The 13,698-nt window shown below is 42.6% G+C and overlaps 1 protein-coding gene and 1 long non-coding RNA gene across 2 annotated transcripts in view; both read left to right on the forward strand.

Moving 5' to 3' along the window:
• The first annotated feature begins 1,302 nt into the window (after positions 1–1,302).
• LOC119490121 overlaps positions 1,303–13,698 on the forward strand; it is a 20,136-nt gene continuing 7,740 nt past the window's right edge. The window contains exon 1 of the long non-coding RNA XR_005207333.1: positions 1,303–1,697. This is a non-coding gene — a long non-coding RNA (uncharacterized LOC119490121). The remainder of the gene's footprint in view (positions 1,698–13,698) is intronic.
• Positions 10,975–13,698, forward strand: part of LOC119490120 (monocarboxylate transporter 1-like) — a 9,602-nt gene continuing 6,878 nt past the window's right edge. Inside the window, exon 1 of the mRNA XM_037773333.1 lies at positions 10,975–11,304. Coding sequence (XP_037629261.1) covers positions 11,088–11,304 — 217 coding nt within the window. The 5' untranslated portion in view covers positions 10,975–11,087. The remainder of the gene's footprint in view (positions 11,305–13,698) is intronic.

Consider the following 13,698-nt stretch of genomic DNA (forward strand, 5'->3'; position numbering starts at 1 on the left):
GGGTGAACACGTGAACGTAGCGGGTGAACGAGTGAACGTAGCGGTTGAACACGTGAACGTAGCGGGTGTACGCGTGAACGTAGCGGGTGAACACGTGAACGTAGCGAGTGAACACGTGAACGTAGCGGGTGAACACGTGAACGTAGCGGGTGAACACGTGAACGTAGCGAGTGAACACGCGAACGTAGCGAGTGAACACGTGAACGTAGCGGGTGAACACGCGAACGCAGCGAGTGAACACGCGAACGTAGCGGGTGAACACGTGAACGTAGCGGGTGAACGAGTGAATGTAGCGGGTGAACACGTGAACGTAGCGGGTGAACGCGTGAACGTAGCAGGTGAACGCGTAAACGTAGCGAGTGAACACGTGAACGTAGCTCCAGTGGAATATGTCCCTCTTCAATAATAACATGTAGAGGTCAGAGTGGTTGAATCAGAGTCTTTAGTTGTGTTGTGTAATAGAGGAAAGTTTCTGTTGTCATCGGTTACAGCTGCTGCTGTTGTGTTTTTTATGATCCAGTTGTGGTTTTTCATTGTGTTTTTCAACTCAGGACATTGTGATGATAATCTTTATTACTATGACTGGCCATGAAAACTGAAATACTTCTCAACACAATCAGTGCTTACTAGTAGCTTTGGAAGTGTACTACTGTACTGTTGGTAGTACTACTGCACTGTTGGTAGTACTACTGTACTGTTGGTAATACTACTGCACTGTTGGTTGTACTACTGCACTGTTGGTAGTACTACTGCACTGTTGGTAGTACTACTGTACTGTTGGTAATACTACTGCACTGTTGGTTGTACTACAGCACTGTTGGTAGTACTACTGCACTGTTGGTAGTACTACTGCACTGTTGGTAGTACTACTGCACTGTTGGTAATACTACTGCACTGTTGGTAGTACTACTGTACTGTTGGTAGTACTACTGCACTGTTGGTAGTACTACTGTACTGTTGGTAATACTACTGCACTGTTGGTTGTATTACTGCACTGTTGGTTGTACTACTGCACTGTTGGTAGTACTACTGTACTGTTGGTAATACTACTGCACTGTTGGTTGTACTACAGCACTGTTGGTAGTACTACTGCACTGTTGGTAGTACTACTGCACTGTTGGTAGTACTACTGCACTGTTGGTAATACTACTGCACTGTTGGTAGTACTACTGCACTGTTGGTAGTACTACTGCACTGTTGGTAGTACTACTGCACTGTTGGTAGTACTACAGCACTGTTGGTAGTACTACTGTACTGTTGGTAGTACTACTGCACTGTTGGTAGTACTACTGCACTGTTGGTAGTACTACAGCACTGTTGGTAGTACTACTGCACTGTTGGTAGTACTACTGCACTGTTGGTAGTACTACTGCACTGTTGGCAGTACCACTGTTATGTGTGATTGTTAGAGGTACCTGAAGTAGTGGATCACATGGGTCACAGTATTTAACGGTACATCAATGAAGGAGTCTAGAACTGTTCTAACTTTAACCCTGTAGACTTTAGACTGGATCTAAATGATTTTGCAGAAAATGACGGTAACGAATGAGGAATGTTGGCTGAAGCTGATCGGGGGTGTGTTAATGTTCTTTCTGACTGTGTGTGTGTGTGTGTGTGTGTGTGTGTGTGTGTGTGTGTGTGTGTGTGTGTGTGTGTGTGTGTGTGTGTGTGTGCGTGCGTGTGTGTGTGTGTGTGTGGTAGTGGTGTGTGTGTGTGTGTGTGTGAGAGAGGAAGTGTGGTAATGGTTGAGAGGGAAAGTAGATCCAGATGTGGAGGTGGGCTGATGTTAGTAGTGCGTCTCCTCCGGGCCTCATTCATTCATCTGGAGGCTTTTAAATCTCAAAGATAGCTTCACACACTTTTCACCATTTTACACCATTTTTAATTTGGTTTGGTGAAAATAAAAACAGCCTAAAAAATAGTTTGTTATGATTATATCATATTATATTATAATATAATATATTATGATATATTATATTATATTATTATTATTATTATTATTATTATTATTATTGACAGAGTGGTTGAACACAAGGCTTAAAACACCTGTTGTGATGAGGAGAAGGTTTAAATTAGTTATTATTTATTATTTATTATTTACAAAGTTTACATTAGTTATTATTTACTCTAATGCACTACTACTAGTAGTACTACTAACAGTAGTGTGTTCAGTAGCGTGAACAATAGTGTGTTCAGTAGTGTTTAAAGTAGCGTGTTGTGTTCAGTAGCGCGTTCAGTAGCGTGACCAATAGTGTGTTCAGGAGCGCGTTCAGTAGCATTTTCAGTAGCGTGTTCAGTAGCGTGTACAGTAGCGTATACAGTAGCGTGTACAGTAGTATGTACAGTAGAGCGTTCAGTAGCATGTACAGTAGTGTATTCATAGCGTGTTCAGTAGTGTGTTCAGTAACGTGTTCAGTAGCGTGTTCAGTAGCGTGTACAGTAGCGTATACAGTAGTGTGTACAGTAGTATGTACAGTAGAGCGTTCAGTAGCGTGTACAGTAGCGTATTCAATAGCGTGTTCAGTAGTGTGTTCAGTAACGTGTTCAGTAGCGTGTTCAGTAGCATGTAAAGTAGCGTGTTGTGTTCAGTAGTTTGTACAGTAGAGTGTTCACTAGCATGTACAGTAGCGTGTTCAGTAGCGTGTACAGTAGCGTGTACAGTAGTATGTACAGTAGCGCGTTCAGTAGCGTGTACAGTAGCGTGTTCAGTAGCGTGTACAGTAGTGTGTTCAGTAGCGTGTACACTAGCATGTTCAGTAGCGTGTACAGTAGCGTGTTGTGTTCAGTAGTTTGTACAGTAGCATGTTAAACTGGGCCAGAGGTCTTAATCTGAACCAGAGGTCTTAATCTGGACCAGAGGATTTAAACTGGACCAGAGGATTTAATCTGGACCAGAGGTGTCTTAATCTGGACCAGAGGTCTTAATCTGGACCAGAGGATTTAATCTGGACCAGAGGTCTTAATCTGGACCAGAGGTCTTAATCTGGACCAGAGAATTTAATCTGGACCAGAGGATTAAAACTGAACCAGAAGATTTAAACTGGACCAGAGGTCTTCTCTAGTTAATCCTCGTGTCTTTTATCTATGTATTTGTGTTTCATAGTTTAGATTTTATGCATAAAGATATTTTACAGTCATGATGACTCTGTGAAATTTCACTCATCATTCAGGAAAGGAATGAAAGGTTGCTGACCCCCCCGTCCTTCCTTCCTTCCCTCCTTCCCTCCTTCCTTCTCACTCATCTCAGGTTTTCCATGAGTGTTTTAGTATCCTGTCTTTTGTGCTCTACGGTGAGAATGTTGGAAATCCAGCAGTTATCTTTAATCATTGTTGTGACAGTCCTGAAGAGTTGAACCCTCTGGTTATTAGAACGAGGCTTCAGCACATTTATATCAGTTATAACTTATAACATGTCATCTCAGGTCACTCTGTTCACACACTAGTAGAGACTAAAGAGAGAGTTTGTTCTATTATATGTAGTTTAACTGATCTCAGGTCACTCTGTTCACACACTAGTGAAGAATAAAGAGAGAGTTTGTTCTATTATATGTAGTTTAACTGATCTCAGGTCACTCTGTTCCCACACTGGTAGAGACTAAAGAGAGAGTTTGTTCTATTATATGTAGTTTAACTGATCTCAGGTCACTCTGTTCACACACTAGAGAAGAATAAAGAGAGAGTTTGTTCTATTATATGTAGTTTAACTGATCTCAGGTCACTCTGTTCACACACTAGTGAAGAATAAAGAGAGAGTTTGTTCTATTATATGTAGTTTAACTGATCTCAGGTCACTCTGTTCACACACTAGTAGAGACTAAAGAGAGAGTTTGTTCTATTATATGTAGTTTAACTGATCTCAGGTCACTCTGTTCACACACTAGTGAAGAATAAAGAGAGAGTTTGTTCTATTATATGTAGTTTAACTGATCTCAGGTCACTCTGTTCACACACTAGTAGAGACTAAAGAGAGAGTTTGTTCTATTATATGTAGTTTAACTGATCTCAGGTCACTCTGTTCACACACTAGTGAAGAATAAAGAGAGAGTTTGTTCTATTATACGTAGTTTAACTGATCTCAGGTCACTCTGTTCACACACTAGTGAAGAATAAAGAGAGAGTTTGTTCTATTATATGTAGTTTAACTGATCTCAGGTCACTCTGTTCACACACTAGTGAAGAATAAAGAGAGAGTTTGTTCTATTATACGTAGTTTAACTGATCTCAGGTCACTCTGTTCACACACTAGTAGAGACTAAAGAGAGAGTTTGTTCTATTATATGTAGTTTAAACTGATCTCAGGTCACTCTGTTCACACACTAGTGAAGAATAAAGAGAGAGTTTGTTCTATTATACGTAGTTTAACTGATCTCAGGTCACTCTGTTCACACACTAGTGAAGAATAAAGAGAGAGTTTGTTCTATTATATGTAGTTTAACTGATCTCAGGTCACTCTGTTCACACACTAGTGAAGAATAAAGAGAGAGTTTGTTCTATTATACGTAGTTTAACTGATCTCAGGTCACTCTGTTCACACACTAGTGAAGAATAAAGAGAGAGTTTGTTGCTGCAGAATGATGAACGAATGAATGGCCTCATTGAGAACTCCTTCTGGACTCGTCGCACCTACTAACACCTGACTCAGGGGAGATGCTGATATAAATCCAGTCCCTCTGGTGAAGCCTGCTTTCATTAAGTCCAGACACTAAACTCAGCATCATATTCCTTCTCTGCCTGCTTCCCATTTCAACAACATGCTGCTGATGACTGATGTAGGTCCCGTCTGTCTGACCAATAAACTCCTGGTAATGTTGTTGTTGTTGTTGTTGTTGTTGTTGTTGTTGTTGTTGTTGTTATAATGATGATAATAATAATAATAATACGGGCGGCTGTGGTTCAGAGGGTAGAGCAGGTTGTCCACCAATCGGAGGGTCGGTGGTTCGATCCCCGGCTGCTCCGGTTCACATATCGATGTGTCCTTGAGCAAGACACTTAACCCCAAACTGCTCCTGAAGGCTGAGCCATCGGTGTGTGAATGAGTCTTTAGATTAGATCCTGATGGGCAGGTCGACTCCTTAGCAGCCTCTGATATCTGTGTGTGAATGCTGACATGTAGTGTAAAGAGCTTTGAGTGGTCGGAAGACTAGAAAACTTGCTATATAAATGCAAGTCCATTTACCATTTATAAAAATGGGTTATAATAATAATAATAATGGGTTATTATTATTATTATTATTATTATTATTATTATAATTATAATAATAATAATAATAATAATAATATTAATAATAATAATGGAGGCTGCACGGTGGTGCAGTGGTTAGCACTGGCGCCTCACAGCTAGAGGGTCGCAGGTTCAAATCTGGCTTGCGGCCCTTCTGTGTGGAGTTTGCATGTTCTCCCCGTGTTAGCGTGGGTTTTCTCCGGGTACTCCGGTTTCCTCCCACAGTCCAAAGACATGCAGGTTAGGTTAATTGTTGACTCTAAATTGCCCGTAGGTGTGAATGTGAGGGTGAATGGTTGTCTGTCTCTATGTGTCAGCCCTGTGATGGACTGGCGACCTGTCCAGGGTGTACCCCGCCTTCGCCCAATGTCGGCTGGGATCGGCTCCAGCCCCCCCCCCCGCGACCCCTAACGGGATAAGCGGTTGCAGATGGATGGATGGATAATAATAATGGGTAATAATAATAATAATAATAACAACAACAATAATAATAATAATAATGGGTTATAATAATAATAATGTTAATGGGTTGTTATAATAATAATAATAATAATATTAATATTAATAATGGGTTATTTGGTTGCACTGATGTGTAGATCGTGGAAGTGGTTATGTGACAAATATTTATTCTGATTGACAAGAAACATAAAACCCAGTCCAAGTTAGTCCAGGTTAGTCAAGGTTAGTCCAGGTTAGTCAAGGTTAGTCCAGGTGAGTCCGGTCGAAGTTTTGGTCCCAAGTCTCTGACAAACATTTAATAGATTTATTTCAGCATCATATGTGAAGTTATGACAGAATGTTATTGTCTTCCTGATGTGTCCTGGCACACATTCTGGTACATATGAAAGCAACAAGGGCATAAAAACATGTATAAAGAGTGCAGTAAAGGCCTGTATGGGTGCGTTGGTGTGATGGTGTGTTGGTGTGTTAGTGCGTTAGTGTTTCCTGGTGACCTCAGCGAGGTCATGGTGTGCGTGATCAGATCACTGAGAGCAGCAGTGACGTTGCCTCTGCAGCTACAGTGAGCACATTACCGAGAGAGGAACTAACTAGAACATTGCTGTGTCATCCAGCATCCTGTTTCTCCATTTATTAAAACACAGAGTGGACTACACAACACACCAGCTTCAGTCTATATATGTATATATATATATAGGTATATATATATATATGATGTTTACACATTATTTGTTTTGAATGCTCTTTTCAGTTCATTTCAACAAAAATATGTAGTATTTCATGTTGGTCCAGATCCACCTGTCACGGTTCTCTGTGGCTCAGTGTGAGGTTGTGTTGGTTCTGGATCTCATTCACATGAACGGAGGAAGGAAATAACTCTGGATTCAGCTGTTAGTGATATAGATATGATGATATATAATGATGTAAATCAGGACTATTAGAGTGTTCGTACTGGGGAGTTGATTCATCTCAAAATAAATGATCCTCTGAGTTACAGACGTCTCTTTCTCAATGGAAGTCTATGGGAAAAGTCTTTTTGGGTCTGATGGCATCACTTGACGGACAGGGAGGTTGTTGTACCGCCGTTTGGCCGCTACGGACATTGGCATCATCGACCCGTGGGTCGATACTGTAGAAAATGTATTAAACCATTTGAAATATTCAGCATGGATTGTTTGGGATGCACCGATACCGGTCTGATACTGTGCTCACTGTGCGCAAAATGGCTCCGATACCACTTTACGGCAGCGCGACGTTAACCTCTTATCACCATCTTTCGGGTCCTCACACTCCACCTCCCCGACGGTGCGGGCAAGACGGGCCGGTGGTGCGCCCAACCTTGCTGGGCCCTCACTTTCATTGCACCACGGGGTTTTGCTTGTAACCTCTGACTCGTGCGTGCGTTAGACTCCTTGGTCCGTGTTTGAAAACGGGTCGGGTGGGATCGCCAAAGACCTCTGGCGCCTCTTAGGTGGGGCGTGGCACGACGCGGTTGGGGAGCACGGAGGACAGTCCACCCCGGTCGACAGACGCACCGGGAGCAGGGAGTCCCGTCACGGTGCGGCCAGGTGCGCTGTAAAGCTGCGGCCTAGAGCCGGTGGCGGCGCACCGCCTCGTATGCGAGACTCCCCAGCCTGCCGTGTGACGCTCACCCCTTCCGGCTGGCTGTTAACGAGGGTCTTTAGGCACAGAGAAGTACTCGGATCGATACTCGGTATCGATGAGTACCCAAATGTAAGTACTTGTACTCGGTCTGAAACAAAGTGGTATCGGTGCATCCCTCGTTGATATGTATGTCAGCAAGTACTGCAGAAGTCAAGATACATAAATATAAAATAGAAAGGTTGTCAATAAAAATATGAAAACTACTTTAAGATGAAAGAGCTGCACAGTTGACCAAGTTCACATGAATTATAAAGAACATGTGCAGAGATGATAATCCATAGAGGAAGGAAGACTAAAGTTCCAGTAAAACCTGTGATGAGTATTTACATATCTCCTCCCTCCTGATGTTCTGGGTTGAAGCCTCTAAGTCTGGTGGATCACATCTGTGTTTTCCCATGTTGCATCACTCCTTTATTCACGGTTCATCATGACTCTGCAGTATTTTAGTGTGTGTGCAGAGGAGTCATATGTCCAAAAGTATGTATGTACCAAAACTCTACTCAGGCCTCCAAATGTAGGGCTTAGTGTCCCGTTGGGTCGGGCTTTAACAGTATTAGCATCTATCTATTAGCACGTTAAACACACCGATGATTACAGATTAATAGCAGAGACCTCCCTCAGTGTACAGCTGAGTACTGATGTGGTACGAAGTGAAACTGGCTGAGAGGAAGGAAATGACTGAAAGCTCAGCAGTAACTCGGAATGGAAATAACATCTGTGGCTTTATTTTAACTCAGATTGGCTCGATGTGTTTCACCAGTTCTCTCTGTCTGGAGACCAATATACTGAACTGGTAGAGAATATACTGAACTGGTAGAGAATATACTGAACTGGTAGAGAATATACTGAACTGGTAAAGAATAAACTGAACTGGTAGAGAATATACTGAACTGGTAGAGAATATACTGAACTGGTAGAGAATATACTGAACTGGTAGAGAATATACTGAACTGGTAAAGAATATACTGAACTGGTAAAGAATATACTGAACTGGTAGAGAATATACTGAACTGGTAAAGAATATACTGAACTGGTAAAGAATATACTGAACTGGTAAAGAATATACTGAACTGGTAGAGAATATACTGAACTGGTAGAGAATATACTGAACTGGTAGAGGAGTAGGGTTGTTTAGGGTGTGTAGCATGTGTAGCATGTTTAGGATGTGTAGCGTGTGTAGCGTGTTTAGGGTGTGTAGCGTGTGTAGCGTGTGTATCGGTGTAGCGTGTGTAGCGTGTTTAGGGTGTGTAGCGTGTTTAGGATGTGTAGCGTGTTTAGGATGTGTAGCGTGTGTAGCATGTTTAGGTTGTGTAGCGTGTTTAGGGTGTGTAGCATGTGCAGCGTGTGTAGCATGTTTAGGATGTGTAGCGTGTTTAGGATGTGTAGCGTGTGTAGCATGTTTAGGTTGTGTAGCGTGTTTAGGGTGTGTAGCGTGTTTAGGGTGTGTAGCGTGTTTAGGATGTGTAGCGTGTGTAGCATGTTTAGGTTGTGTAGCGTGTTTAGGGTGTGTAGCGTGTTTAGGGTGTGTAGCGTGTTTAGGGTGTGTAGCGTGTTTAGGATGTGTAGCGTGTGTAGCATGTTTAGGTTGTGTAGCGTGTTTAGGGTGTGTAGCGTGTTTAGGGTGTGTAGCATGTTTAGGGTGTATAGCATATGTAGCATGTTTAGGGTGTGTAGCGTGTTTAGGGTGTGTAGCGTGTTTAGGGTGTGTAGCATGTTTAGGGTGTGTAGCATGTTTAGGGTGTGTAGCGTGTTTAGGGTGTGTAGCGTGTGTAGCGTGTTTAGGATGTGTAGCGTGTGTAGCATGTTTAGGTTGTGTAGCGTGTTTAGGGTGTGTAGCATGTTTAGGGTGTGTAGCATGTTTAGGGTGTGTAGCATGTTTAGGTTGTGTAGCGTGTTTAGGGTGTGTAGCATGTTTAGGGTGTGTAGCATGTTTAGGGTGTGTAGCATGTTTAGGGTGTGTAGCATGTTTAGGGTGTGTAGCATGTGTAGCATGTTTAGGGTGTGTAGCGTGTTTAGGGTGTGTAGCATGTTTAGGGTGTGTAGCATGTTTAGGGTGTGTAGCATGTTTAGGGTGTGTAGCATGTTTAGGGTGTGTAGCGTGTTTAGGTTGTGTAGCGTGTTTAGGTTGTGTAGCGTGTTTAGGGTGTGTAGCGTGTTTAGGTTGTGTAGCGTGTTTAGGGTGTGTAGCGTGTTTAGGGTGTGTAGCATGTTTAGGGTGTGTAGCATGTTTAGGGTGTGTAGCGTGTTTAGGTTGTGTAGCGTGTGTAGCATGTTTAGGTTGTGTAGCGTGTGTAGCATGTTTAGGGTGTCTAGCATGTGTAGCATGTTTAGGTTGTGTAGCGTGTTTAGGGTGTGTAGCGTGTTTAGGATGTGTAGCGTGTGTAGCATGTGTAGCATGTTTAGGTTGTGTAGCGTGTGTAGCATGTTTAGGGTGTCTAGCATGTGTAGCATGTTTAGTTTGTGTAGTGTGTTTAGGGTGTGTAGCATGTGTATCGTGTGTAGCATGTGTAGGGTGTGTAGCGTGTGTAGGGTGTGTAGCATGTTTAGTTTGTGTAGTGTGTTTAGGGTGTGTAGCATGTGTAGCATGTGTAGCGTGTGCGTCGTCAGTCCTTTGTTGTAGTTTGTGTTGAGGAGACGGGACATGAAACATGGAGCAGGAAGAAGTGAAAGCCATAGGTTCATTGTGCACATTGAACCTCAGAGCTGAGTTAACTGTCCCGTTAGCTGTAATGATTGGTGGAGCGTGGTTGTTTACAGCGTGTTCGTGGCTAATTGCCATGTAGGAGAGCCAGACTCCTGGCTGTTCATTACTCATTAGAACGTCATACTGTGCTGTAACTCTGTGTTGAAATGGAGTTGTTCCATCGATGGCGGTCCTTTAATCTCTCTCTATGTCCACTGACAGGACAACGACAGCATTACTCAGCTTCTCTTGTATACAGTAGTATCACCATGCACATTTAGTGCATTCCCCAGTATGCTTTGGGCCGTTTACCTTAAATGGACTCTGGAACTAAAAGCTACCAACAGTAGCAGAGCTGGCGAGAGGAGGCCAGAAATAGCTCCGTTATGAGCGGCCTGAATGGAAACCAGGACATGTAGATGGATCTCCAGCTGGTTAGAGTCAACTCTGAATGTAGAAACGTCTCTGAAACGTTGAATGAAACGCTGCAGTTAGTTCAGCATCAGCCTGACAGCAGTCTCTGGATCAGTTGGTCATCTTCAGGTATTTTAGGGTTATTCAAATGAATTCATAATCATCATAATTATAACATATAGCAGCCTCTAATCTCCTGCTGGTATGTCGGCCTGCAGGCAGCTCAGATGTTCTTTCTCATCATGACAGCTCTCAGCGCTGTAATGTCAGAAATGATCCCAACCATAAATATTTAGTTTCCCTGCTCCTTATTTTACTGTGTGCATCTTCTCCAGCACTGCCCTCCTGTCCTCCCTCTCTCCGTCCTCATCCCTCCATATTTCATCCTGCCCTCCTGTCCTCCCTCTCTCCGTCCTCATCCCTCCATATTTCATCCTGCTGCAGATCAGATAAAGATGCTAAGAAGGAGGACAGGATGAAGTTTATCTCTTTAACCGTCTCACACCATCTCTCTGCTCTGTTCCTCTCACAGGTTGGAGTCCTGACCTCAGTGCACCTGCTCCGGCCTTCTCTTCTTCTTCTCTGGACCCAGCGGTCCTCCACTCTTCTTCTTCTTCTTCTTCTTCTCCTTCCTGGTGAGTAGACATGCCTCCAGCGGCGGGCGGGCCGGTGGGCTACACCCCTCCCGAGGGTGGCTGGGGCTGGGCGGTGGTGGTCGGCGCCTTCATCTCCATCGGCTTCTCCTACGCCTTCCCCAAGTCCATCACCGTGTTCTTCAAAGAGATAGAGGTCATCTTCGATGCCACGCCCAGCCAGGTGTCCTGGATCTCCTCCATCATGCTGGCTGTGATGTACGCTGGAGGTGAGACAACACTTTAACTCTTCATTTATTCCTTTAAACACCATAAAAAACACATTAACGCTAATTCATTTTAACGCCACTAATTTCTTTGACGCATCAACGCAACTTGTGATTTTTAGGTTGTAGCGGCTCAGTTCTAAAGAGTGAAGATCCTGGGATCATATATAAACTGGGAAAAGAAAGTTCGTAAACTTGTGTTTGGTGGATTATTTCTCTGTTGTTACCAGGCTAATGGTCATTGTATTTTACATGGTTGGAAAGCCTATTTACTTTTTTTCCCAGTTTATATATATATTAGGGGTGGAACGGTTCACAACATTCCCGGTTGGGTTCATATCACGGTCTTTGGTTCGGTCCGGTACATTTCTGTTCCAGCGAGGAGGTCTTGTTCTGATTTCAAAATGCTTCTCATTTATTTGGCAAAAATAAGTTAACAAATGTTTCCCTTAACAAAGTAAGGCTTACATAAGGAACATAAACTCTTCTTCATTGTCCAATCTTAATTGAAAGAATCATCTTCTACAGTAATTAGTGCAAACAAAACATGCAGCTTTGTTATTTTCATATGAATATGATGTCATTATACACTGTGTGCACAATTATTAGGCAAATTTTATTTTTGAGGATTAATTTTATTATAGAACAACTACTGTTCTCTCGGTCAATCCAAAATGTTAATAAACCTCAAACCTGAATATTTAAGAGAGTAAAAGTGAGGTTTTGGCTTTCTTAGGAGAATATCTATGTGTGCACAATTATTATGCAACTAAATGAAAAACGATAATTTTCCCATCTCACTTGTTTATTTTCATCTTTTAAAGTGTAAACAACTCAAAATTTACAAATTAACATTTCTGACATTTCCAAAAAAAAATCGGTGCCCAATATAGCTATCCTTCTTTTCAATAACAGTCATAAGCCTTCCATTCATGGAGTCTGTCACTTTCTTGATCTGTTGACGATCAACTTTTTGTGCAGCAGCAACCACATCCTCCCAGACACTGTTCAGAGAGGTGTGCTGTTTTCCTTCACCGTAAATCTCCCGTTTAAGAAGGGCGCACAAGTTCTCAATAGGGTTTAGGTCAGGTGAGGAAGGGGGGCCATGTCATTATTCTTTCATCTGTAAGGCCTTCTAAAGACTGGCAGTAGGTTTGGAAGTTGATTTTGAGTCCATCTTCAACCCGAAAAGGTCCAACTAGCTCATCTTTAATAATACCAGCCCATACCAGTACCTCACCTCCACCTTGCTGGCGTCTGAGTCGAAATGGAGCTCTGTGCCCGTCACTGATCCAGCCACTGATCCATCTGGTCCGTCAAGAGTCACTCTCATCTCATCAGTCCATACAACCTCTGAATAATCTGTCTTCAGATATTTCTTGGCCCAGTTTTGACGTTTCAACTTATGTGTCTTGTTCAGTGGTGGTCGGGTTTCAGCCTTCCTTACGTTGGCGGTATCTCTGAGCACTGAACACCTTGTACTTCTGGGCTCTCCAGGTAGGTTGCAGTTCTGGAATATGACAGCAGTGGAGGATAACGGGTTCCTGGTAGCTTCACGTTTGATTCTTCTCAAATCTTTGGCAGTTCATTTGTGTCTTTTTTCTCAACACGTTTCGTGCGACCCTGTTGACTATTTGCAACAAAACGTTTGATGGTTCTGTGATCACGCCCCAATATCTTAGCAATTTCAAGAGTGCTGCATCCCACTGAAAGACTTTTTACAATCTTTGACCTTTCAGAGTCAGTTAAATCTTTTTTTTGGCCCATTTTGCCTGAGGAAAAGAAGCTGCCTAATAATTATGCAAACCTTGATATAGGGTGTTGATCTCCTTAGGCCACACCCTCCCTCATTGCACAAATACACATCACCTGATATGCTTAAATCCAATAAGCATTCAAGTTAATACAGCTTGGAGTTGGAAAATATGCAAAAAAATGATGATGGGGTCAAAATACTCACTTGCCTAATAATTGTGCACGCAGTGTAGACTAAGGCCATCAACATAAACTGAAGCAGAAGCTCAACCAGAACTAAACTAAGAAACACCAACAGTTTAGCATATGTCTCAATTCCCTGATTATCAGCTCTTAATTGAAGGATTAGTTGTTCCACTCATAAAGTGCAGTATTTAGAGGAATACGGTTGGATTTCTGTACCGCTGTATTATTTAAAATAATGAATAAATATAAATCACATTACAGAGATTGTGCTGCTGGAATTACTGTGTTGCTGAAGTGTCGGCGAGAGGGAATATTATAACGCTGCTCAAGTAACGTTACGTTAATCATATGCTGAAATCCAGCGTCCTCCACGACTGCAGCAGGCTGCAGAGCTTTCACTGTAAACCTCCCGATGCTGGAGTTGTGTTTTAACCCCGTCTGAGCCTGAGTCTGAGT

Source organism: Sebastes umbrosus, chromosome 6, assembly GCF_015220745.1.
Source record: "Sebastes umbrosus isolate fSebUmb1 chromosome 6, fSebUmb1.pri, whole genome shotgun sequence".
NCBI lineage: Eukaryota > Metazoa > Chordata > Actinopteri > Perciformes > Sebastidae > Sebastes > Sebastes umbrosus.